Source organism: Phalangium opilio, unplaced genomic scaffold, assembly GCF_054372755.1.
Source record: "Phalangium opilio isolate 3A_F unplaced genomic scaffold, DU_Popi_V2 ptg000048l_1, whole genome shotgun sequence".
In the NCBI taxonomy this organism is placed as follows: Eukaryota; Metazoa; Arthropoda; class Arachnida; order Opiliones; family Phalangiidae; genus Phalangium; species Phalangium opilio.
The window spans coordinates 5,359,284-5,382,565 of NW_028324170.1; the positions used below are offsets into that span (position 1 = coordinate 5,359,284).

At 37.6% G+C, this 23,282-nt stretch overlaps 5 protein-coding genes across 7 annotated transcripts; 2 read left to right on the forward strand and 3 right to left on the reverse strand.

The window, feature by feature from the left end:
• Positions 1-323: 323 nt before the first annotated feature.
• Positions 324-11,173, forward strand: LOC149673934 (uncharacterized). Of its 2 annotated transcripts, XM_089839734.1 has the most exons (5): positions 324-1,038; positions 7,729-7,862; positions 8,830-9,218; positions 9,401-10,098; positions 10,268-11,173. In XM_089839734.1, the coding sequence occupies exons 3-5, from the start codon at positions 8,835-8,837 to the stop codon at positions 11,037-11,039; spliced, it is 1,854 nt and encodes a 617-aa protein (XP_089695860.1). In that variant the 5' UTR covers positions 324-1,038; positions 7,729-7,862; positions 8,830-8,834; the 3' UTR covers positions 11,040-11,173. The 2 variants fall into 2 exon arrangements, with proteins under 2 accessions (XP_089695860.1, XP_089695861.1); XM_089839735.1 differs by lacking the exons at positions 324-1,038; positions 7,729-7,862 and having other exon boundaries at positions 8,712-9,218.
• LOC149673935 (anti-lipopolysaccharide factor-like) lies at positions 2,571-3,347 on the reverse strand. Its single transcript, XM_089839738.1, has 4 exons — positions 3,214-3,347; positions 2,988-3,121; positions 2,839-2,910; positions 2,571-2,675 (listed from the first exon to the last, which is right to left on the reverse strand). Exons 1-4 carry the CDS (start codon positions 3,336-3,338, stop codon positions 2,617-2,619), a joined length of 390 nt encoding a protein of 129 aa, XP_089695864.1. The 5' UTR covers positions 3,339-3,347; the 3' UTR covers positions 2,571-2,616.
• On the reverse strand, positions 4,395-6,829 carry LOC149673936 (tubulin alpha chain-like). The gene is made up of 3 exons (XM_089839736.1): positions 5,931-6,829; positions 5,326-5,853; positions 4,395-5,230 (listed from the first exon to the last, which is right to left on the reverse strand). The coding sequence occupies exons 1-3, from the start codon at positions 6,450-6,452 to the stop codon at positions 4,928-4,930; spliced, it is 1,353 nt and encodes a 450-aa protein (XP_089695862.1). The 5' UTR covers positions 6,453-6,829; the 3' UTR covers positions 4,395-4,927.
• Positions 11,174-11,932: 759 nt separating the features above from the next.
• dpa (disc proliferation abnormal) lies at positions 11,933-20,201 on the forward strand. Of its 2 annotated transcripts, XM_089839732.1 has the most exons (16): positions 11,933-12,084; positions 12,283-12,365; positions 12,676-12,702; positions 13,169-13,397; positions 14,249-14,333; positions 14,658-14,909; positions 16,374-16,608; positions 17,132-17,606; positions 17,685-17,776; positions 17,847-17,949; positions 18,023-18,199; positions 18,642-18,735; positions 18,804-19,076; positions 19,194-19,435; positions 19,539-19,749; positions 20,004-20,201. In XM_089839732.1, the coding sequence occupies exons 2-16, from the start codon at positions 12,290-12,292 to the stop codon at positions 20,097-20,099; spliced, it is 2,667 nt and encodes an 888-aa protein (XP_089695858.1). In that variant the 5' UTR covers positions 11,933-12,084; positions 12,283-12,289; the 3' UTR covers positions 20,100-20,201. The 2 variants fall into 2 exon arrangements, with proteins under 2 accessions (XP_089695858.1, XP_089695859.1); XM_089839733.1 differs by lacking the exon at positions 12,676-12,702.
• LOC149673938 (uncharacterized) lies at positions 20,059-23,132 on the reverse strand. Its single transcript, XM_089839737.1, has 4 exons — positions 21,995-23,132; positions 21,769-21,884; positions 20,679-20,906; positions 20,059-20,580 (listed from the first exon to the last, which is right to left on the reverse strand). Exons 1-4 carry the CDS (start codon positions 22,389-22,391, stop codon positions 20,206-20,208), a joined length of 1,116 nt encoding a protein of 371 aa, XP_089695863.1. The 5' UTR covers positions 22,392-23,132; the 3' UTR covers positions 20,059-20,205.
• Between the last annotated feature and the right edge of the window lie 150 nt (positions 23,133-23,282).

Below are 23,282 nucleotides of genomic sequence, written 5' to 3' on the forward strand. Positions count from 1 at the left end.
ATTCTAATTTTACTATAGGCATAATTATTTTAGTCTAAATTTTCGATAAAACATTTCAGTTGACTTGAAACCCTCAAACAGTCTGATTGCAAGAATATATTTGCATATTTTCCCACGTTCTCATGAACGATAGAAGAAATGAATCGTACATATTTCAATATGAAAGTTGTTTTTTGCGATATGGATATTACTATATTTAGTATTATCATAAGTTTCTATGTCTGAATGGGATCCAAAGATGACTAGTCTGCCCCTCTGCATTCTATACTTCGTCTTCTTGATTATTGTCGATTTTGTTTGTTGTTACTAGGTGGAGAAAATCGCTCTTATTTTCCTAAAATCGACATTTATTTAATACGTTTATACACAGTCGGAATTTATAACAAAAAATTTGCAATCTCTAAGGGAGTGAGGAAAAAGAGGTGAAAATCTCCAATACTGAAAGTCAGACCCTTTCTTAGGCCATAGTGTGCTTTCCCCTTTGTACACTTCACCGCCATTTTGGTGGAAATGAGAGGAGCCATCTTAAGCCACTTCCATCTCGCCTAGCCATATTGCGGTGTTCTTCGTGAGAGTATCCGCCTCCATCCCATTAAATTCTTTAAAAATTATTGATAATGAATTGATAAATACTAAGAGTAAGCCATATCAAATTATGATATCAGTTTAAGCTAATAAATACATTGAATATTTTAAATGAAATCAATTTTTAAATAACGTAAACCAATGTTCTTTAAAGGAAGCTTCTCTGCCAGGGCTGTTTCAAAAATATTTGTTTACAAGTCTTCAAAATATTATTATTATCATTATTAGAGTACTTATTTTGTTGTTTTTTTTTTCTTCTCATCTTTATCACTATCTTTTCCGGAAACACTGTGAAATGGATTCGAAAACAGATCCACTTCATTTAACGGAACTATCGAGAAAAAAGATAGTTTCGACCATTAAAACATTCTCGATAGATATCGAGTACAATTTACTATTAAAGGAAACACGTACACAACAATCACCACCGTTAAAATTTGAAACTATCACCGGGTTTGTGGTTTTATTTATTTATTTATTTATTTCAGAATGTTGTTTATTTATTTGTTTGTGTGTGTGTAATTTATGCACGGTCACAGATAGTTATCGAATTTGACCAAATTGCATCAGGGTTGATATCAGTAACACTATGGGGGAAAGGTTCATTAGAAGTGGTTTGGTTCAGTTCATCGCAATGTTGAGACAGCATCGAACCCGTAAAACAATTAAATTAATTTGTTTTCAGTAACAACTACAAGTATATGTATATTTTTTAAATTGAGTGAAACTCTAATATAATATAACATAATCATATTTTTAGCACACTGTATTTTAGATATAACTATATAACGGCTTTACGATTTGTGATATGTTTTTTTTTTCATGTAAATAAGATAAGGCGCTGCTTTTATGGCCATGAAGAGAGAGTGATTAAGGAATGGCACAGAACGTCGAACTCAAAAATTCAGAATGCGTATGTAATGTCCTTGACTGACTTCTATCAAAGTTAGAAAACACGCCATAGCGTTTTGACACAGTAGGCTTTAACCTTCATCTCGGTTTTTGACTCCGTTGTTTTTGAAACTATGCCAAACTTAATTCCGGTTTTATCATTAATATTTTTCTCTCCTGTTATATTAAAAGAGTCAGCTTGGTGATAAACAGAAGTAACGTAATATATATTAGTATGACAGGAAAAACAAGTTGTTGCGGAAAACGTCTTAGGTTATAGCATAAGTTTATAAGATATGTTTCATAAGTATGATTCTTCCTATACTTCGTAATGCTAGAGACTTACTGAGAGGCAGTTCGAGAACGACAAGCGAGAATTGACTACACTCGGTTTTGTAGTCCATCTTCCTATTTAGTCTGTACTTAGCCTTAGACAGGGCCTCACCAGGCGTCGCTTTACGAGAATCTATGACGTTTCGCCTACGTCACTTCATAACAGCTCTCAGAAACCAGTGACAAACTTATGGAACATGCTTATAACCTTATGCTATTATTGTTAATCTCAGCAAGATTTGATGCATGGTAAGGAGAAACCGGTATGTAATACCGTGGAGGTAAAATCCTTTAACCATTAAGCAGGGAAAGAACTTGCAAACTTTACGAGGAAGGGTTTGTTCCTGCTCCTATTAATCCCTTTCATATTATCCTTGCATAACACCGACGCTTTAGCCGTTACGAGAAGTATCTACATTGGTTGGCTAGTTTTCGTCATGGCTTCAGTATAGAGCCAAATATTCTGGCGTACTTTCGGATTATGAATATTTTTAGTAATTCATTTGCATAAATTACATGAACACTTGGCTAATTTCTGTTTTCACTCGTTATAATATGTCGAAATATTTCTGTATAATTTTCTTGGAAAATTATCTCGGCAGGATATAAATTCCTTTCTTTCGACTTTTAAAGTATAGTTAAGTGTTAAGCTCTTTAAAAAATAAATAAATAAATAATTATCCAAATAGATAGGAGATGAACAAATAAATTATAGTAGACTTAAACTAGTACTTTCAAATCGAAATAAACAAAAATCAATCTTAGAACTCTTCAAAATGATCTTTATTCATTACAAATAGTCAGTTTTTAGAATCCACCCTTGAATCGTTGCAAGAATTCGTTGGCTTCTTGATCGCTGACCAAACCTGCGTAAATGAGGCCGCGTTTAAATAAATTGTATTTCTTGCCACGCCCCTATCGAATCGCTAGGTACACTCAGCACCATAATTTCTACTCCATCATACTTTTTCCTCCAAGGTTGCAAAATCACCTACAATCAAGCTAGCATGTTCTACAGGACCAACTTACCGTTGGATCTGATCTTTCCAACCAAGTCGGAGATGGCGTGTTCAACAGCTCCGTTCTTGCTCTTGGTGCGGGCTATTAAAGTTTCGGATGACAAAAATTAGCACGGGAGTTACTTTTGAGTCAAGACTAGTTGGGGTGAAATGGCTTACAGTTTCCGTCCAAAGCGGTCCATCCTGGGCAGTAAGCTTTACCCTTGTAGGTCAGCTTGAACTTGGCGAAGCTAGGCTTAACTTTGTATTGGCACTGACGACCGAAGAGTTCGAAGGGTCCTTCTTCGAAAAGGCTATAATTAAAAAGAAAATAATTATTTAAAATTGAGAGTAACCAGTATTTATTTCGTGAAATTAAGAAGTTTGTAAAAAAATACATTCTTACCTGCCAAGCCTTTGCATGACAATTCCAGCAATGGCACCCCATGGTCCATCCTGGGCTTGACTTTGCTGGACATTGTTGGCCAAGAAAAGGAGCCCAACGGCTAACAAGCAAACTGAGACCTTCATGTTGATGGGTAGAGCGTTGTAAGACGGTGAGAATTACAATATTTGAAGGAGGCATTCCGAAGCCTTATATAGGCGGAATTATCCGCTAATTAGTTAAGACATAATTATCGCGTATCTGCGGTGGGAAAGTCAAACTGTTCTGAACAACAGAAATTACGACTGGAAAATATTATCAGATACGATAATGACATGGATGATAAGTTCGAACAGGTTATTGATTGCCAATTATTATTCAAAGAATATCAGAGGGATAAGACAGCAACATGACCCCGCACTGTGTAATATTATAGATCAGGCTTAGCCATACGTTTAGGTTAGGCTTAGGCTTATTTTTAGGTTATCGTTATGGTTATGCTTAGGTTCAATGTTGCATGAGATTGTCGTCTTCTAGCGAATTTGCTAAAACACGCTCATGAGGAACTGCGCATGTGTTATTTTCATAAATAGTCGCTTGGGATTCTTAGAACTCCCATGACTGAAATTGCGCTACATAAAATGTCGATTAATGACCCATGGTATAATCCAATTTTTGCATTTGGTTTTTATTTATTTTATCTTTAATCATTATATTAACCTTAAATCTTCGATAAATTTGCATTGCAAGAACCAGATGACATTTGTCTCACGTGAAAATTAACTATATCGCCTGGCGTTTAGTTAAGATAATTGCGATATTGATATGCAACATATTTTATGCACTGATGTCCATTTTTAGGTGCACGACACGGCATAGATGATCAAAAACCCTACTTATACATTAAGGGCAGTATGAGGTCTTATCTAAGAGAGCTATTGCATTACCGATGGCACTTTTCCCTAGTGTTTTGTACGACTAGAAACCAAGAAGAGTTAAGGGGCACCCTACACGCTCAATAATTTGCGCAAAAAACTTGGGTCCCGTTAATTAAGGTACATACAATGTATAGCTAAAACGTTATCCAGACTAATATTTGAAAGAACCTATTGTAAAACATTCACGGACCTCATGACAATTATTATTTCGTCAAAAATATTAGAATCTTGTATATTAAAAAGATTGTATGTTAATAGTTTATAAAATATAACATGAATAAATTGTAAAAAAGTAATATTGAAAACAACGCTGCAAATGTTCACAGTTCAATAAATGAATGATCACATTATATTAAGTTGATTTATTAGAAATACAACAACGAAACTCCTACGGCGTATACAAGTTAACGTTCAATACTATATCCAGGCTTAACCGAATTAAATAAGGGGTAGGAAAAGAACTACAGTTACAATCAAATTTTATGCATTTTATGGAACAAGAATCTATATTCATCTACAAAATCATTAAATATACATTATATATTATTTAAATTAGGAATTATTTAATGAAAGAGTTAAGTTGTTAGTAAGTTAATCAACAATAATATATAACTTTTACAAGAAATTTTTCACGACAATCTCAATAAATATACATTATATATTATTTAAATTAGGAACTATTTAATGAAAGAGTTAAGTTGTTAGTAAGTTAATCAACAATAATATATAACTTTTACAAGAAATTTTTCACGACAATCTCAATACTACGTTGAGAAATATCAAGCTTAGCGCACCAGTCAGTACTCATTAAACGACTCGAGAGGGTCCTCGTCGCTCACGCAATCATATCCGACTTCCTCGTAGTCTTTCTCCAAAGCCGCCAAGTCCTCGCGTGCTTCCGAGAATTCGCCTTCCTCCATCCCTTCTCCGACGTACCAATGGACAAAAGCGCGTTTCGAGTACATCAAATCGAACTTGTGGTTGAGGCTGCTGAAGGCCTCAACGATTGATGTAGTGTTCGCAAGCATGCACGCTGCTCTTACTGACCTAGCCGAAATGCCACCTGGTACGACGCTCGGGCCCTGAGAGTTGATACCAACCTAGAATTTCAAAAAAGGTTGGAATCCATGAAGCCTACAACATCGCCATCTCCCAGCTTCCACCGAAGACTAATGGGTTTTTAGCAAGTTATTACCTTGAAGCCGGTTGGACACCAATCAACGAAATGAATTGTTCGATTTTTCTTAATTTCGGATATGGCTGCGTTGACATCCTTCGGTACCACATCACCACGGTAAAGCAAACAGCAAGCCATGTACTTGCCTCGTCTAGGGTCGCATTTCACCATCTGGTTATTTGGATCGAAGCAAGACCTGGTGATGTCAATTACGCTCATGTGTTCGTGGTAGGCCCTCTCGGCGGATATGATTGGCGCGTAGGTGACCAATGGAAAATGGATACGAGGATAGGGCACCAAGTTCGTCTGGAACTCCGATAAATCCACATTGAGGGAACCATCAAATCGCAGGGAAGCCGTGATTGACGAGACTACTTGGGCGATTATTTGGTTCAAGTTGCGGTAGTCCGGTCTTTCGATGCCCAATTGCTTCGAGCAGATGTCGAAGATGGCCTCGTTGTCAACGATGAAGGTACAATTCGAGTGCTCCATAGTAGTGTGCGTTGTTAGGACGGAGTTGTACGGCTCAACAACCGCCGTGGACACCTGAAAGAAATTAGTGCCACTAGGTTAAGCCTAAGATGAAAAAAATAATCTGCAAGTGACGGAGTATTATAAGTTACCTTAGGTGATGGGTAGATTGCAAACTCCAATTTGTTAGTCTTTCCGTACTCGACGGACAATTTCTCCATCAAGAGCGAGGCAAATCCAGATCCGGTTCCTCCACCAAAACTCCTGAAGATGAGAAAACCTTGAAGGCCTTCACACTGATCCGCCAGTTTTCTACATCGGTCCATGACAACATCAATATACTCTTTGCCAATGGTGTAATGGCCCCTGGCGTAATTGTTTGAGGCGTCCTCTTTCCCAGTAATCATTTGATCAGGATGATACAACTGATGGTAGGGTCCTTTCCTGACTTGGTCGATGACAGTTGGCTCCAAATCAACGAAGATGGATCGAGGGACATAATGGGACGAACTGGTTTCGTTGAAAAAGCTCGTTGGCGAGTCTCTTGTCATGTCCTTGGCGCTGTCCATTGTGCCATCAGGGCTGATACCGTGTTCGAGGCAGTACAATTCCCAACAGGAATTTCCAATCTGGACTCCGGCTTGACCAACGTGGACACTAATACACTCCCTCATTATATAACTACGTCGATTGATTATCTGATAACTGGCTTCAAATATTGTACGATCTCGTCGGAGTCCTTTGAAATGAATATGCTTTACGTGACTGGTTTACTAGCTTTTATATTAGGACTTTCATATTTTTTGCAAAGATAACCGTATTTTATTTTCTTTTTTTATATACATATAGATATTTAAATCTAAAGAAACGTATATTAATTTTTAGACCTTCACGTGATTATTATAAGAATTAAATCAATTAAGCCAGATTTTTTTTAGGCTTGTATATTTTAATCATACGTTCTAAAAGGGCACCCTACACGCTCAATAATTTGCGCAAAAAACGTGGGGCCCGTTATTTAAACTACAATGTATAAATAAAACGTTATCCAGACTAATATTTGTGCAAAGGTCAAATATAATGCTACAATATGTTTTTGGAAATGGAAAGTCATTTGCGATATATTTTGGACAATATTTGCTTAAAAAAAACTGAACATAATTATATATTGAGTGAGTTTTGATTGCTCAAAATGTTATTCATAATACGAACAATATTTCGCATTCGAATAAATCTAAAGTCTGTGTATTTAACGATTTATATGTTATGTTTGTTCAATAAAATTGTACACGGTCCATGACCTCAACATCAACTTTTTTATTGTGATAAAATATTCAATATAAGTGAATGATCAATATATTTGTCCAATAAAATTTAAAAATTTTGTTCTACAAATTGAGTTTACAATATCATGATAGATTTTTATTTGCACAATTAGTGAAAACTCTTGGGAATAATTTATAAGATGATGAGTTTTATAAATGTCCCCCACTTGATTTGTGCAAAACATTGAGCGTGTAAAGGCCGCTTAACAGTAGAAACTGAACACAAATTTTTTTTGCATGTTTTTTTAGAAATTAACCTTTTTTTGGTTTTTACTTTCTATTTCAATAAAACGATCCTTAAATAGGAGTTAATCATAAAAGTAAAATGTCATTGGTCTAGAATAGCACGCTCATTGCAGGCTTATGGCTAGGTATTCGCCTACGTCCCATCTTTGAAAAAAGCTCAACCAAAACTAATAGGCCTAAGGTTACTGATATCATATGAAGTTTGGTCCAATTCGGAAATTTATCGCGACTGCAACACAGTCAAAAAAAAAACTATTCTAAAATTTATAGAAGGTGTTTTTTCAAAGTTTCCACGCTTCCTATCATTATAGACATTTAGTTTTTTACACTAACTTACCAAAAAAATAACCTTGATAATGAATGCACCAATTTTATTCAGTTGATACTTTGAAAATCGGTATTACAATAATACGTGAGTCACTCGGAAGTAAGCACATTTTATTTTAGTCGGCATTCCGTGACAACAATCAGGATCAAGATTTTGGTCGGTTTTATTGCAAATTTTCGTCAAGTGTAAGTTTTACCGAATGCGAAAATTTATAATGCATTGATTAGCGTAAAGACTTTATTACTAAAGATGTTTTCACACCACGAAATATTTCTGGCTAACTTCTCTCAGTTTTTGGCGACATTTTTTAGGTAAGATTATAGTTTGTGGGTAATCAGCCATAACTGACGTAAAACGCCGAGTATCAAATGGAAACTATTTTTACAGTATATATTAGACCTCGGGGACATCCGGAAAATATGTCTCAAAAAAAAAAAAAAAAATTATAATTAAAATTATGCCTTTTCCAAAATGTTGTTCTTTATCTTTCTTTTACTTCCCAAATAATATTACGCCTTTTCCAAAATGTTGTTGTTTATCTTCATTTACTTCCCAAATAATATTACACCTTTTCCAAAATTTTGTTGTTTATCTTCATTTACTTCCCAAATAATATTACACCTTTTCCAAAATTTTGTTGTTTATCGCCTCCCTATGGAGTTCTAATGCTTCTCAAGCCCTAGCTCGTCACCCCCAAATGTTATAACCAAAAAAAAAAAAATTTATTTCTTTTTTTTTTTTGAGACATATTTTCCGGAAGTCCCCGAGGTCTGATATATACTGTAAAAATAGTTTCCACTTAATACTCGGCGATTTACGTCAGTTATGGCTGATTACCCACAAACTATAATCATACCATTTTTTAGTTGTATAACCAAAAATGGGTCGTAGGCGCAAAGATTTTAATGATTGAAGTTGTATAGACTCGCATAAGCAAGTGTTGAGAAACTATGAGATTTATTAGTTTCCGACGTTTGTTGCACTGTTTTCAGCAACTGGTATTAACTCCATTTCTAGTTGCGTAACCAGAAACGTGCAAACTCGAAGTAGTCCAAGTTTTTACCTAGTCGAATTGTGAAATTAGTTGACTTACAACATTTGCGGCGCGAGTGTTTTCAACAACTGATCTTAAATCCACTCATTTATCCACAGAAATTATGTCCAATTCACCAAGCAATATCAGCAACTTTAGCAATTTTGGTAGCCCTTGCGCCCTCAAACGTCGACATAGAACACGAGAAGTATGTTCACCGACACGTGGGAGTGATTGTTTTCCACAATGTTGCCGACAATCCAAACTCTTGAAGCAGCTAGATACAGATCGAAAAGAAAACGCCACCACAGACTTCATGGTCATCGTAGAAAAGGAGAGGTTTAATGTACACAAAGTGGTCCTCGCGACCTACAGCAAGTACTTCAAGGTCATGTTCACTGGAAATTTCGTGGAAAAATCTTGCAAATTCGTGGAGTTGAAGGAAGTTCCCAGAAAGGAATTTTCGTGGTTGATCGACTACATGTACGGGGAACCTTTGGACCTCAGAGTAGAAACTAAATTTTATTTATTACAAATTTTTTGTCTTAAAATGTATAATTTTGTGGTCAAGCTAAAGGCTACAAACTTATACAGAGTGACTATGGTTTTAAAAAATCAATTGTGTCATTATTTATTATTTACTCTCAGTTTCCTAAGAAGAAATATTTACATTACTTTTTTTACTTCAAGGATAAAAAGGTCTTTGAGATCGAGAAGGCGATAGACATTGCGGACATGTTGTGTATTGATTCTTACTTAGATGAATGTAAGGAGGAAGTCAGACACTGGAAAAACTTCAACCAATTCTACGTTCCATACGAAATTGCGCTAAAACTTGGCGTCAATGACGTCTCCTCTGAAATCATGACGCATCTTTTGCGACACACCTTTCTCCCTATTTACCGCCATTTTCTAAGCAGTTTCGTGCGATTGCATTGTCTATCTCGACGCTTAGTGGAGGACTTCTTAGACCTAATCCGATCACCCAATCAAGAAACCCTTGATGTCATCGACCAATCCAAGTTCAACGTCGCCGAGAAATTTATGGCTGGACTTTCACTGGTCCTGAAATTCATTTCGTGGAGTGACTTAACAGAGGAGGAAGCTAGTGCCTTAGTAAAAAAATCCCTAATCCGTGAACTACCTTTCGCGGAAGTTGGAAGGTGTCTCATGGATACAAAAGAGTTCCATCTACCACCAAGGGATTGGCCCATGTCCTTCGGTACCGATGATGCTGAAAGGTATCTGAGGAACGCGTTCACGGCGGTCAACGTCGTCCATGAAATGGCGCAAAACGAAATCAACTCGCTTAAGCTGACCATAGGAGCAACGGTAGTCAAGGGTTTGACGGTGAAAACCACCATATACTTAGGGAATGACACTCAAAGGTACCATATACGTCCAAAGTAATTATCAGAAGCTAATCATGCTAGAATAGGTTTGAGTCGTTTGTACGGTCTGATGGACGACTCGTAACCTAAACAGCTTGTCTATCATGATGGCTTGGTCATTTAAATGCAAACTTACATTATAATTATAATTATTTTATTTATGGAGGTACACCTTATATTCGCCATTCCCCGTGAAACAAGTATTGCAAGTAAAATCCGACTTGTACTTAGTCGGACAGAAGGACATCTATCAATACAGCTTCGCGACGAAAGATGGTGTACTAAAACCAATCCCCGAATCATTAACCAATAGTGTCGAGTATCTAACGGCCTCTGTATGTTACTTTGAAGATGATCTTGCGACATACGTCTTTCTTGGTAGGGACACCGAAAATGCCAAGGTGAAACTAGCAATTTTCAATTACTCCGGTCTTTGCAAGAAAAAGGAACTGGATTTGGAAATGCACGGCCGAATGTATGCAACTGTTAAAGACGGGGTAGTATTGTACTTAATGACTAACGGAAGATGTTATAAGTATGACTTAAAAACGTCAGTATTAGAACTGATTGCCGTGCTATCAGCACCAATTTTCGGTGTAGCACCCTTAATATCCCACCCGATGCTAATGAATGGCGACAACCTCTACGTATTTTCAAAGAGCAATTTTTGTACTGTCATATCTCTTGGTGAAGGTAGGAACAAAGCTTCAAGGTTTATGATTTCGAATTACGTAGGAGCGGCGCCTATTTGCGCGTGCGTCAAGAACAACACCGTAGTTGTGGCTTTAACAGCCCCCAGTTTCGAAAGTGAGGTTCAAATTTGCGTCTTGGAACCAAATTCCAAGATATTTAAGTGCCTTGGTTTCGTGGAGCTTTTGAATTCATTCGATACCCATGATGACAAGGCGCACCACCTGTTGGGCGTTGATTTCTTGTAAACAGAGGCATAGTGGTGATTGTAACCGTTATATCATTGTAAACGAATTTTAACATTTATTTATACAACTGTATTATTGTACAAGGTTTTTTAAAGAAAAGAATGTTTTGGAAATAAACATTTTAGCAAACTGCATACCCCAAAATATTAATATCTCAACAGGAATTAGGAAGCAAACGAGTCGTTGAAAGAATAGTCTGTATATCAGAGCGTTTAACATTTTATTTAATTCCTATTTGATTTCCATAGCATGAATTTCATTTCCTCTATGTTTTAACTTTAAAACTAAGATTTTTGTTTTTTACTTTGCATTAATTAAATATAATTATACTAATTCCACGCGAACATGGATATACAAGAGGAACAGTTGAATTCCCAGCTTTGAGCTAGGTCGTTTTCTCACCCGCTGAAGTAGTTTATTTAACCCAAGACCGAAATAGATCCGCCAAAGTATTACCATAAGCACTTATGGTATTACTTTTCTGGGAGTTGCCAGAAAAAAATAAAACCAAATAGCCCACCGAAGTAGTTTTTAACCGAGAATGAAAACACGAAGGCGATTAAGCTCCAAAAGATAAATGTACAGACAGCTGAAATTCTTAATTCATATTCTAATGTCTATGCGTGCGATCGAAGTCACCGGTAATTCGCCAAGACTCCCCAAGAGCGTACAAAATTTTCAAATTCAAATCTCCCTCCAATTTTCGCTATAAAATTTTAATGGTATCGCACTCTAGTCATTATGCACAAAGAAGCATCTACTCCCATCATTACTACTCCATGCCTAAAATTATAACCAGCCGTTGTCTGCTCCTCTTTCTCGTTCTCATTATTATTGGCTAAAAAGTCCACGTGGGGTAAATTTTCGCGCCAAAATCTTTCTGACAGCGGAGGCCTTGTTCGTTCTAAACTTTGGTAGCTTCGTAAAGTTAGCTTCGTAAAGTTACTTAGTCGCACGATATTTTTATGATATTAGTAAATTTAATCTTTAAGTTTAATTAAACAACTGACTTTAAATTGAAATTAAGCTAACCTTAAACATTTTGGTGAGTTTGATATATTATAACATTTTAAAATTTTAATTTCTTGGAGCATTTTTCAAAGCTAGTTTATATGATCTTTTGTTATATCAAAAGTATATATTTAATTTAACAATATCATCTATCTAGTTTTGATTATATTATAAGTCCGTATTAAATTGCCACGTACCAATCTTAATTGATAGATTTAAAATTTGTTTTCAGGTTAAAGATGTCATCCCCAAACCGACCTAGTGGACGACGTACTCGTTCTAGTTCACGAGCTTCTAGTGTTGAACCTGCTACACGTATGCTATTTAATTTTTTTCAAAATAAATTTCATGCATGATTATTTACTATCATCTATCTTTCCTGGCGTAATTTCCAATAAAATTATCTATCGGCCTATTAAAGGTCACAATTAGCTTCATTTTCTACTTCCAGTCACTTTTAAAGGGTTTTTTTTTTTTAAACTTTGTGGCCTGCGTGAGACATTGGCTATCAGGCCAGCTTTTGAAGAGCTCTCTTAAGCTTATTTTAGCCAATTCAAAGATCTTTTCAACTCGCCATGCTCTAAATATTCTTAAATTTCATTTCTTTACACTTCTTTCACTCTAGCCTCTCGTAAAACTCCTAGAAAAACACGTAAGCATGCTATCTTCATTTTTTCAAAACAAATTATAGCTTAGACCAGAAGTGAGATGAGACTAGAAGTGAAGGGCTCTAGCATTGATAGTAGATCCTGGCACTTGTGAACAAATTTGAGGATTTTATGCCGCTTCCCACGTGCTAAAAAAAAAATTGGTCGAGTTCCAAAAACATTTCCTACCCCCTTCCCCTCAACCTAAAGCCGCGGAACACGGACGCGGGTGCTTGAATCTAGTTCGGCCGTCTACCACCGCGAGCGTCTCACGTTTTGGAGGGAAAATTCTGAAACCGCCACCAGAGGGCCAACCGTTGGTGTGTTATCAAGAATATTCACTTTCGCCAAGGGAAGAATTTGGTTACCTCGATACTTCTAGTCTCATCTCACTTCTGCTTAGACTCAAATATATGTCGATATATATGATCCATATAAAGAAGTAAACTTCATTTTACTTGTTGTTACCAGCCATGAAACGTAAGGGGTCCCAAGATGGCTCTAGTAGAGGCTCTAATAGAGCTTCAGCCGATAGAGATATTGTGCCCCCTTCAGTTGGAGCGACTGCTAGTGAAATGGAAATGGCCCCTACTAGCCCAATCAATCCTAGAAGCGTTCCCGTTCTTACGGAACTAAATCTGAGTTCTCCCTTGAATTATGGAACACCTTCCACTGTTCCTGGTACCCCCGCATCCAACATGTAAGTTTTTATTTATGTTGATAACAAACTCGTAAATAATATTGGGGGAAAAGTTAGGAAATTTTTTAAAGTTTCTTTAGATTTTCTTGCAAATATCAGTAAACATTAAAGTTAAGAATGTCAGGGAAATTTTTGTGAATTTTTAAGTTAAATCATAACGCGGGTCCTGTGGATCCCCTACAAGATGACTTTCCCCCGAAACTCCCGGTTTAGCTTGGTCAGGGTTCATACAAACCTGGAAACCTGGAAAAATCAGGGAAATAAATAGTTGACGAAAACATCTGGGAAAATTCAGGGAAATTTCGAATTTTTAGTAAAATCAGGAAAATCTGCGTCAAACAGGGCCGAGTAATTAAGTAAAATGTTCATAAACATTCCCTCCATAGGATTAACATTACACTGTACTTTGGAGGCTCATAACTCTGGTTCTACTAGAGATACAGGGATGTCCTTTGATTATGTTATAGTCCTATTTGCCCCCCCCCCCTCCTTCGTTACCATTTGCTCCATAGGATACTCCATATACGGGAAAAACCTGGAAAATTCAGGGAAGTATATGGGGAAAAACCTGGAAATATCAGGGAAATTTGTTTTCCAAAAGTTGTATGAACCCTGTAAGCCAAAACTGGAGTTCGTAAGGAAAGTCACCTTGTAGGGGATCCACTGGACACGCGGGTCGCGCTGGGTTTTAATAATGTCTGGGGAGTGTCAGTGAATTTTTAATTTAAGTATGTCAAAGAAGTGACAAAGTCGGAGTAGTGTTTTTTCGTCACTTTGAACAAAATTTTACGCAGTTTTTTATGTAACATATGAATTATTAAATAAATAGGTTATCTCATTATTAATTTTAGTCGAGCCACTCCAGTCCGTCACAGAGTTGATATTAGAAGCGAAAAACGTGTTAGACAAGTTAATATCGGAGGCAGTGGTGACTTGGTAAGAAAATAAACTCATTACAAACTATAATATTCTATAAAAGCCCTATAGAGCTATCTCAGTTGTGACGTCAGTGCCCAGGTAAAACGTCACGGGGGGCTTAGCTTTGGCAGTTGGCAGCCATGTTTGGTACCGCTTTGGTTCTATGGGCAAATAGCATGGGTGACGTCACACTAAGGCTTCTGAAATAGCTCTATTTTAGGGAACACGAGTCAATATCTCAGTTGTGACTGTCTTCTGTCAATTAGATCTTAATTGTAAAGTCTATTCATAGCTCATGGTAACGTTTTCAGTCTTATGTGTTTGGTATATTTATCTTCGCAGGATCTGTCACAAGCAAGTGTAACTGAACCCCGCGTAGATGCCACTAGTGATTCAGGGGCGGGTGGCGTGCAATTGGTCATTTGGGGCACGGACGTCGTCATCAACCAGGTCAAATCCAAGTTCAAGAAATTCATTAGTACTTTCAAAATCCCAGAGCAATTGGATGAAGAAGATGCGATTTTATTGGAAGCGGATGAAAGGATTGAGGGACTGCAATCGGATCAACCCATCTATATGCAGAAATTGGAAGAGGTAACTAACTCTTTGATCCAAAATATAGTTTGGCCAAGTTAACCTGAATTAAAGCACTGATCATTGGTGTGGTGTATACTACACAAGTAATGCAATTACAAATGATTATAAAATTGTTGCATAATCTCAGCATGATCCACGAAATTATTGTGTTTTCTCAATGTAATCCGAGTAATATTGGCGTAATCTGAACGCCCTCCGCGTCGTTTTGACGTAATCTCAATGACCTCCGCGTCGTTTTGGCGTCATCTCAATGACCTCCGCGTCGTTTTGGCGTCATCTCAATAACCTCCGCGTCATTTATACGTAATATCAGAAGTATATAATACTTCTCTTCGAGAGAAGTGTATTACAAAGCTGGGTGAGTGTAACGTCACTCTTCCCAACATCGGATCATTTAGAGCAAGGTTACTAAACCGAATCACATACACGATAAATAGTTCCCTCATCATTACTCTATTAGGGTTTAAATATTTGGCAAAACGCATGCGCTTCTGCATTTTGTCGCACGTCAAGACGAGGTTTGTGGGATGATTGCTGGGGATTTAGTGCTAAACAACTATTGAATTCACCTTACAGTGCGATGCCCATTTCTAGTTTGATGAGCGGGAAAGCAAACTAAAAGGGGGAGCCTGGGAAGAATGACGTTACATAACTAAAGCATTAAGAGGATACAGAGTGTCATCCTTCTTCTATTATCCCCTTCTGGTAATATCCATGTCCACCGCGTCGTTTTAGAGTAATCTCGACGCCCTCCGCGTCATTAATGCGTACTTTTCATGTCCTCCGCGTCATTTATGCGTAGTTTTCATGTCCTCCGCGTCATTTATGCGTAGTTTTCATGTCCTCCGCGTCGTTTTAGAGTAACCTGGACACCCTCCGCGTCATTTATGCGTAATTTTCATGTCCTCCACGTCATTTATGCGTAATTTTCATGTCCTCCACGTCATTTATGCGTAATTTTCATGTCCTCCGCGTCATTTATGCGTAGTTTTCATGTCCTCCGCGTCGTTTTAGAGTAACCTGGACACCCTCCGCGTCATTTATGCGTAATTTTCATGTCCTCCGCGTCATTTATGCGTAGTTTTCATGTCCTCCGCGTCGTTTTAGAGTAACCTGGACACCCTCCGCGTCATTTATGCGTAATTTTCATGTCCTCCACGTCATTTATGCGTAATTTTTATGTCCTCCACGTCATTTATGCGTAATTTTCATGTCCTCCACGTCATTTATGCGTAATTTTCATGTCCTCCGCGTCATTTATGCGTAATATCCATACCTCCGCGTCATTTATGCATAATTTCCATGTCCTCCGCGACATTTATGCGTAATTTCGACTTAATTTACTAATTATAGTATAAAATAAAATGTATTAATTAAATGTTGTTGAAATTAATCTAAGATTTCTTGGACATGGCACCCATTCACGCATGTTTTTTTTGTTGTTATTATTATTATTGTCAGATTTACACACTAGAGGAACCGTTTCTTAACATAAACTGCGCGCATTTGAAGTATTTTGACGTTGACCTGTACCGTCAGTTAATTTGCTACCCGCAAGAAGTTATTCCCGCTTTTGATATGTCCGTCAATGAGTTGTTCTTTGAACGTTACCCTGAAGCCCAATTGGCGCATCAGATACAAACTAGGCCATTCAATGCGGACAAAACCAAGAACATAAGAGGACTTAACCCTGAAGGTTTGATATACTTTTCATTTTTAAGGGTCACTTTAGTTAATGTTTTAAAGAGTTTATACGTTAAGTAGTTGTGCTTTCTCAAAGAAGAAATTGCCGATTTTAAGTTTGTTTATATCGACCAAAAGTGTTATAGGGAGCTAACAACTGGCTAGGGGGAAGAGATTGTCTGACGTCACGCAGCCCCTCTCTGGTTGGCATTTTTGCGCGTAGAATACTGTTTCCAACCGTTAGGGGGATGAAACTCCAGTAAGAGATAGAAGGGTATGACGTTTCAGGATCGGAACTGTTAGCTCCCTATTGTCCGATCCGGGGGGGGGCGTGGACTCTATTAGAAGGGGCGCGCGTCACGTTTGACTCTGATTAAAAACGTACAATAAATTGGTGTTTAGAAGATTGGCACGCATGCTAGGGGCTCCAAAAGCGTCGCGCATTACTTTAGATAAGGCGTCAAATGAAACTAACAAAGAACTTTAGAAGAAATATGGTGGAAATTAAATCCGAATATACACTTGTTGATTATCAGATATTGATCAACTGATCACCATTGGAGGGCTCGTAATCCGAACTTCCAACATTATCCCCGAAATGAGGGAAGGTTTTTTCCGTTGCAACGTTTGTCGCGCTACTACAACTTGCGAACTGGACCGAGGTCGAATTACCGAACCAACAAATTGCCCTTCTTGCCACACGGTTTACTCTTACAGCTTGATACATAATCGTTGCCAGTTTAGCGATAAACAATTGGTCAAGTTACAAGAATCCCCCGATGATATGCCCGCCGGTCAGACGCCCCATACTGTCGCTCTGTATGCCCATAATGATTTGGTGGACACTGTCCAACCCGGAGATCGCATTTCCGTTACCGGAATTTTTAGGGCAACACCAATGCAAGATAATCCACGTCAGCGCAATGTTAAATCCGTTTATAGGACGCATTTGGATGTGGTTCATTTCCGAAAAGTGAATAATAAAAGACTTTACGAAGACAATGACGATGGGTACGCGTTTATTTGAATATATTCTGTTGAATTTTTAGTTTTTACAGATATTCTCGTGTTTTTAATACACTTTTGTAGGAAAGAGTGCAGATTTACGCAAGAAACCATTGAAAGACTACAAAATTTTTCCAAAATTCCGGACATTTATGAAAGATTAGCCGCCTCCATTGGTTAGAAATATTAATTGTCGATTTATAAACGAGACCTTAACGAGTGGCATTGCTAAATGTTCCCTTTCAGCTCCAAGCATTTACGAAAATGAAGACATTAAAAAGGGTATTCTCTTACAACTGTTTGGTGGAACAAAGAAGAGTTTTACAGGCGTGGGTCGTGGCGCTTTTCGGTTAGTAGCTAACTAATAGAAACTAATGAACACGTTTCCATATATATGCTTTGATTAATTTATTTTGTTGCAGAGCTGAAATAAATATTCTTCTTTGTGGTGATCCTGGTACGAGTAAATCTCAGTTACTTCAGTATGTTCACAATTTGGTCCCTAGAGGTCAGTACACGTCCGGTAAAGGATCCAGCGCCGTTGGTTTGACCGCCTACGTCACCAAAGATCCTGAAACGAAACAATTGGTTTTGCAAACGTGAGTCTTTATTTTGCTTAGTTAATTGAATTCGCGTGATTTCTGTTCTAAGAGAATAAGCCGGGGCCACCGCCACCTTAAGTCGCCCTCACATTTATCCGGTTCATAGGTGCATGCGCGGGACCTTAAAACAATTAAGTCGCCCTCACCCCTGTTCAATTATATTAGCTCCATCTGCTAGCAAGAAAAAGAATGAAATGTTTAATGGGCTCCTTCGGACCCTTAGACACATGGCCCCGCGGAATTCCGAGCCCCCCTACCTAACCAGAGGGAGGGAGTGAAAGAAGGGGGATATTAAGAAGGAGGGAACTACTTAGGGGTCGGAAATCGGTGGGGCAAAGTGTTGAGGAAGATCGTCTATGAAGAGGGGATGGAAATCCGCGGGGCCATGTGTCTAAGGGTCCGAAGGAGCCCTTTAAGGAACTTTTTTACGATTTTCTAGTGGAGCTCTTGTCTTGAGTGACAATGGAATATGCTGCATTGACGAATTTGATAAGATGAATGATAGCACTAGGTCAATTCTTCATGAAGTTATGGTATGCAAAATTAATAAGTTATGGTGGAACTTAAATAGATTAGTTAAGCCCTATCTATATTTCAATAGGAACAACAAACCCTTTCAATTGCCAAAGCGGGTATCATTTGTCAATTGAACGCCCGAACTTCCGTTCTGGCTGCAGCCAACCCAGTAGAGTCTCAGTGGGACAAAAACAAAACTATCATTGAAAATATTCAACTTCCGCACACGCTGCTCTCCAGGTTTGATTTGATATTTTTAATGTTGGATCCTCAAGATGATCTCTACGATCGTCGGCTCGCGCGTCATTTGGTTTCAATCTATTATCAAACGGAAGAAGAGGATGAAGATCAATTTTTGGTTAGTCTGTTCTAATTACTTAGTAAACAGTGCTTTGAAATTACAATAGACCAACATATAATTCTTAAAGCCCCTCTTGTAAGGTGCCAATCTTCGTTTATCTATTTATTTCTTCAGGATATGAAACTACTGAAGGACTACATCGCGTACGCCAAGGCTTACATTAACCCTCATTTAACGGAAGAATCAAGTCAAGCTTTAATTCAAGCCTACGTTGACATGAGAAAGATTGGTTCGGGAAAAGGTCAAGTAACTGCCTATCCTCGGCAACTCGAATCCTTCATCCGTTTAGCAGAGGCGCACGCTAAAGTTCGCTTTTCTAATACTGTTGAGATGGTCGACGTTGAGGAAGCTAAGAGGTTAGAAACCTATTTCTTGGTACTTTCAGGCATACTCAAGGAACATATGTTATAAGCTTAAGGTTCAAGGTAATATCTTGGGATTATTATAATTTTTTCACAGGTTACATCGTGAAGCCTTAAAACAATCGGCCACTGATCCAGTGTCAGGTAAAATTGACATCTCGATTCTAACAACTGGATTAAGTACATCTGCCAGACAAAGACGAATGGATTTGGCCAAGGCCCTCGCGGAGATGTTGAGGAAGAAGGGAAAGAATCAGATGTGCAATTATCAAAAGGTCTTTACCGAGTTCAGGGAACAATCTGATGTGGTGAGTATATTGACTTTCTGTACTTTCCTATTTTTACCCCTCTGACGAATTAGGGTTGTTTGGGAAATGTATTGTTGTCAACTACACGCGAACTATTCAGTTCATTTTTACTCGTTAAGCCATTGTTAGGGGAAATTAGTAATGGTTAGGTACACACCAACCGCGACTGCAGGGTCGAAAGTCGGGCGACATTGTTTAATAAAAATAATCAAATAAGATGAATTTTAATCAGAGTAAGTAAAATATTTTATCAGATGGTGTCGCGAGAGACGTTCGAAGATGTTTTGAAAGAGTTGCAAGACCAAGAAGTGATTGTCATAACTGGAAGGACATCCATTAGAGTTTGCTAAAGAAGCTTCCATCCTTTATTTTTTCAAGTTACATATTTTTAATTAACATTTATACCATAACAATTTTACTAATAGATAAATAAACTTAATATGTAGTTTACAGCTTTTACGTTTTCTTGTCGGAAACCGCCAACAAGAAACTAGATAACAGATATTTTGTAGTTTCAGGGGGAATGCTTTTCCATCCTGGACTCGCTACGACTTCTTTGGAATGCTCGACAATATACCTTATTGCCGTTTTTTGCAATGGCTCAATGTTATATTTTTCCGAAACTTGCAATATATCCGCGACATTCTTAACACTAATAATTTTACATATAACTTGCACGCAAAGGCGTTTCAAAATATCAAGTTGAAAATAATCAGCGGCAGCCAATAATGGCAGGCTAGCTTCTCCCAAATCAGAAGGAACTTGTTTAGTATAGGCGTAATAGATAAAATTGCCCACGGTTTTGGCGTCAAAAACGTTCCTGAAGTCAACCTGTAACGGATATATTAACAGGTAAGCTAAAGTTAAACAATCATTAGAGAAGCAGGCGAAGTTTTCTACCCTATATAGCCTAAAAAAATGATTCTAACCACGTTATTGGCTGACTCTTTCATCTCGGTTTCGAACATAGCTCGGAAAACGGGTGAAGCCGCGGCTAAAATAATTTTGTGGCAACGGTAATCTTTTTCCCTGGTTCGAACTATAACGTCAGCTAGAATCCCTTGATCAAACATGGATTTTAAAGGTTCAAGGAGAGCCTTGTCTCTATTAATGGACACCAGTTGCATTCGGACAAGTTGTTCCGTAGCTGAGTCATCCTAAAATTAGATATTAATGCAATGTTAACTTGTTTCTTGACTCAAAAAGTTTAAAAAATTGTATGGTTAATTATCACTGGAAAGATACTTGGCACCATTAGCTACTACACCAACTTCATTATTTTTTAAAGTTTGTATCATATTTTTTAACTATTTTTCGAAAATTTAAATGAGGTTAAATTCTGGTAAGTTTTACGTTAGCTTCTACTCAGGTCACACGAAAACCAACCAACCAGCCAGCCAGAAGGTGTAAGCGTATTACTTTTTCCCCCACTTTTTCGCGAAAAAGTAAAAATGACGCTCAACTGCATTTTTCTATCACTTTTGGTTAAGTATAAGTACCAAGTTCAAATGTCGTCAGCTTATCTTTTAGAACTAGCTTTTCTGCGGAGATATTTTGACAGTGTTAATATTTGTGATGTCATCTACAAATACTTTGATAATATTAACTTTTTGATTCTTTAAAAATGATGAATATGAAAAATTGCGCGACTTTTCTATCATTGAATTGGATAGTTTATCTTAACTCTTAATGCTTATTTACTTTTACATATTACATATTTCGTTGTTTACTATTTGGAGCCAATAAGTAGTTTTAGGCCTTATCATAAGTAAGATAATAACGATAAGTATGACTTCTCATTGGCGTAATACGAAAGATTTTTTTTCTATGTTATCAGATAGAGGTTTAGCTTGAAAACGGAAGTTCCGAGCCACTCTAAAACTTATCAATCCTTTGTGTGTATGATTATACGTATTGGCTTTCACCCCCCCCCCCCACCCCGGGGTCGCTCGGTAAACCCCTCTTGACGTGTTACATTGAGCGTTACACTTATGTTTCTTGATATGCTTGTATATATACCTGAAGTGTTCGTATCGGCCCCAAACACAGAACCATGGTGAGATTTCCTCCGTTGTATAGATCAGGGTTTTGACGTTCCAATTCACTTATGTTGCAGACACGGTGCAATTGAAATGCTAGATAGTGTAAAAATCTTATAAGGCAAAGCGTTTCTGATAGAGTTATGTGCAAGCTAGTTTGAAAAAATGGAAGTGCAAGAGTTTAGACGAATCGAATCAATACATACTTGTCAAGTTGCTATAAATTCCACGAGCGGTCGTTTGACTAACAACCGTAAACACGCACTTCTTTTCGCGACTCATAATCTCTACTCGGCAATAAATTCCATTGGACGACGTTTTCAAAACTTGATTTCTAACACGTATGGTCAAGAAAAAGTCTTGACCATTGGTGCTACTGTAAGCTACACTGGGATCCGCGATACGGTTGGCTTCGACCCAAGCTTTCCATTTGTTGACGTCATTACCAGTTGCACCGCTATTGGTAAATGCCGGGCTTTCTATCATTTTACTACAATTTATCGCGTTTGCATTTGTACAAGCGCCGGAATTATTGGCTATTCCCAGTTGTTGCTGAAAATTTTTAATTAGCCAAACATAACGCGTGTTTGTGAAGGCGCTCATTTTTTTCCGATGATGTTATGACTTAAGGCACTTAGCTCGAAATGACTCGAGTTGCGCGATTTTTTTTTCCCCAAATTATAAGTGACAGCGTTATTATTTTTTTCTATAATGTCGTTGTTTATATTAACATACTTTAAGACGCGTCTTATCCAATCGCTATTAGATAAGAATTAGTTTCTTAAAAGTACACTTAAAATACATCTAGAATTTACAGTGAGGCATATGATTGTATACAACATAAAGGGTATACAGTAATCCGTAATTAAAACGGAAGTAAGTATTTTACCAGTTTAATATATGGTAATTTATTTTTTCACTCGTGTAAATTAATTGTGAGAACTTTATGCCTAACTTAGTTATTAAGTATCCCTTTAATATAGCCTGGCCGTGTTCGCTAATCGCGTTGATTGATATAGAAATGGGTCAATATCTCAATACATTGAGGCCTTAAAAAGAGAAAAATGTTTTCGATGTTCGTTTGTTTAAAGTATAGTTTGTTATTGAGGCGGTTCATTTTTATAGAGTAAATGGTAGGGGAAGTTTAATTTAGAAATGTATCGCGTTACCGCGACGTCTACCATAAGCTTATCATCTTCTCCATAAGTATGGGTACAAAGGATATTTGCTACCAGCATTCATCCTTTGTAAAAGCGCGTGTCGTGGTGGCTCCTGGTAATGGAAATGGCCTACTAAACCTTTGACAGTGCCTCACCAGGCGTCGCTTTACGAGAATCTATGACGTTTCACCTACGTCACTTCATGACACGCTCTCAGCATAGTCAGTAACCAGCGACAAACTTATGTTTCGACTCATACTTATGAAGATCGTGAAAGTCTTAGGATTATACTTCATGGTCACTGATAACTAGCGGCCAGTGGGAAACAGGCTAC

Excerpts from the sequence above, each read along its gene's own strand:
- LOC149673935 (XM_089839738.1), bottom strand. The coding sequence starts at position 3,338 with ATGAAGGTCTCAGTTTGCTTGTTAGCCGTTGGGCTCCTTTTCTTGGCC. Across the intron at positions 3,122-3,213 it reads GTCATGCAAAGGCTTGGCAG|CCTTTTCGAAGAAGGACCCT; the intron begins GTAAGAATGTAT and ends TTTTAATTATAG. Across the intron at positions 2,911-2,987 it reads GACCGCTTTGGACGGAAACT|CCCGCACCAAGAGCAAGAAC; the intron begins GTAAGCCATTTC and ends AAACTTTAATAG.
- LOC149673936 (XM_089839736.1), bottom strand. The coding sequence starts at position 6,452 with ATGAGGGAGTGTATTAGTGTCCACGTTGGTCAAGCCGGAGTCCAGATT. Across the intron at positions 5,854-5,930 it reads CAATCTACCCATCACCTAAG|GTGTCCACGGCGGTTGTTGA; the intron begins GTAACTTATAAT and ends AATTTCTTTCAG. Across the intron at positions 5,231-5,325 it reads GGTGTCCAACCGGCTTCAAG|GTTGGTATCAACTCTCAGGG; the intron begins GTAATAACTTGC and ends TTGAAATTCTAG.
- LOC149673934 (XM_089839734.1), top strand. The coding sequence starts at position 8,835 with ATGTCCAATTCACCAAGCAATATCAGCAACTTTAGCAATTTTGGTAGC. Across the intron at positions 9,219-9,400 it reads GGGAACCTTTGGACCTCAGA|GATAAAAAGGTCTTTGAGAT; the intron begins GTAGAAACTAAA and ends TTTTACTTCAAG. Across the intron at positions 10,099-10,267 it reads TTAGGGAATGACACTCAAAG|GTACACCTTATATTCGCCAT; the intron begins GTACCATATACG and ends TTATTTATGGAG.
- dpa (XM_089839732.1), top strand. The coding sequence starts at position 12,290 with ATGTCATCCCCAAACCGACCTAGTGGACGACGTACTCGTTCTAGTTCA. Across the intron at positions 19,077-19,193 it reads AGGATGAAGATCAATTTTTG|GATATGAAACTACTGAAGGA; the intron begins GTTAGTCTGTTC and ends TTATTTCTTCAG. Across the intron at positions 19,750-20,003 it reads TCAGGGAACAATCTGATGTG|ATGGTGTCGCGAGAGACGTT; the intron begins GTGAGTATATTG and ends ATATTTTATCAG.
- LOC149673938 (XM_089839737.1), bottom strand. The coding sequence starts at position 22,391 with ATGAGCGCCTTCACAAACACGCGTTATGTTTGGCTAATTAAAAATTTT. Across the intron at positions 20,907-21,768 it reads GGCCGATACGAACACTTCAG|GATGACTCAGCTACGGAACA; the intron begins GTATATATACAA and ends ATCTAATTTTAG. Across the intron at positions 20,581-20,678 it reads AAGAGTCAGCCAATAACGTG|GTTGACTTCAGGAACGTTTT; the intron begins GTTAGAATCATT and ends TATCCGTTACAG.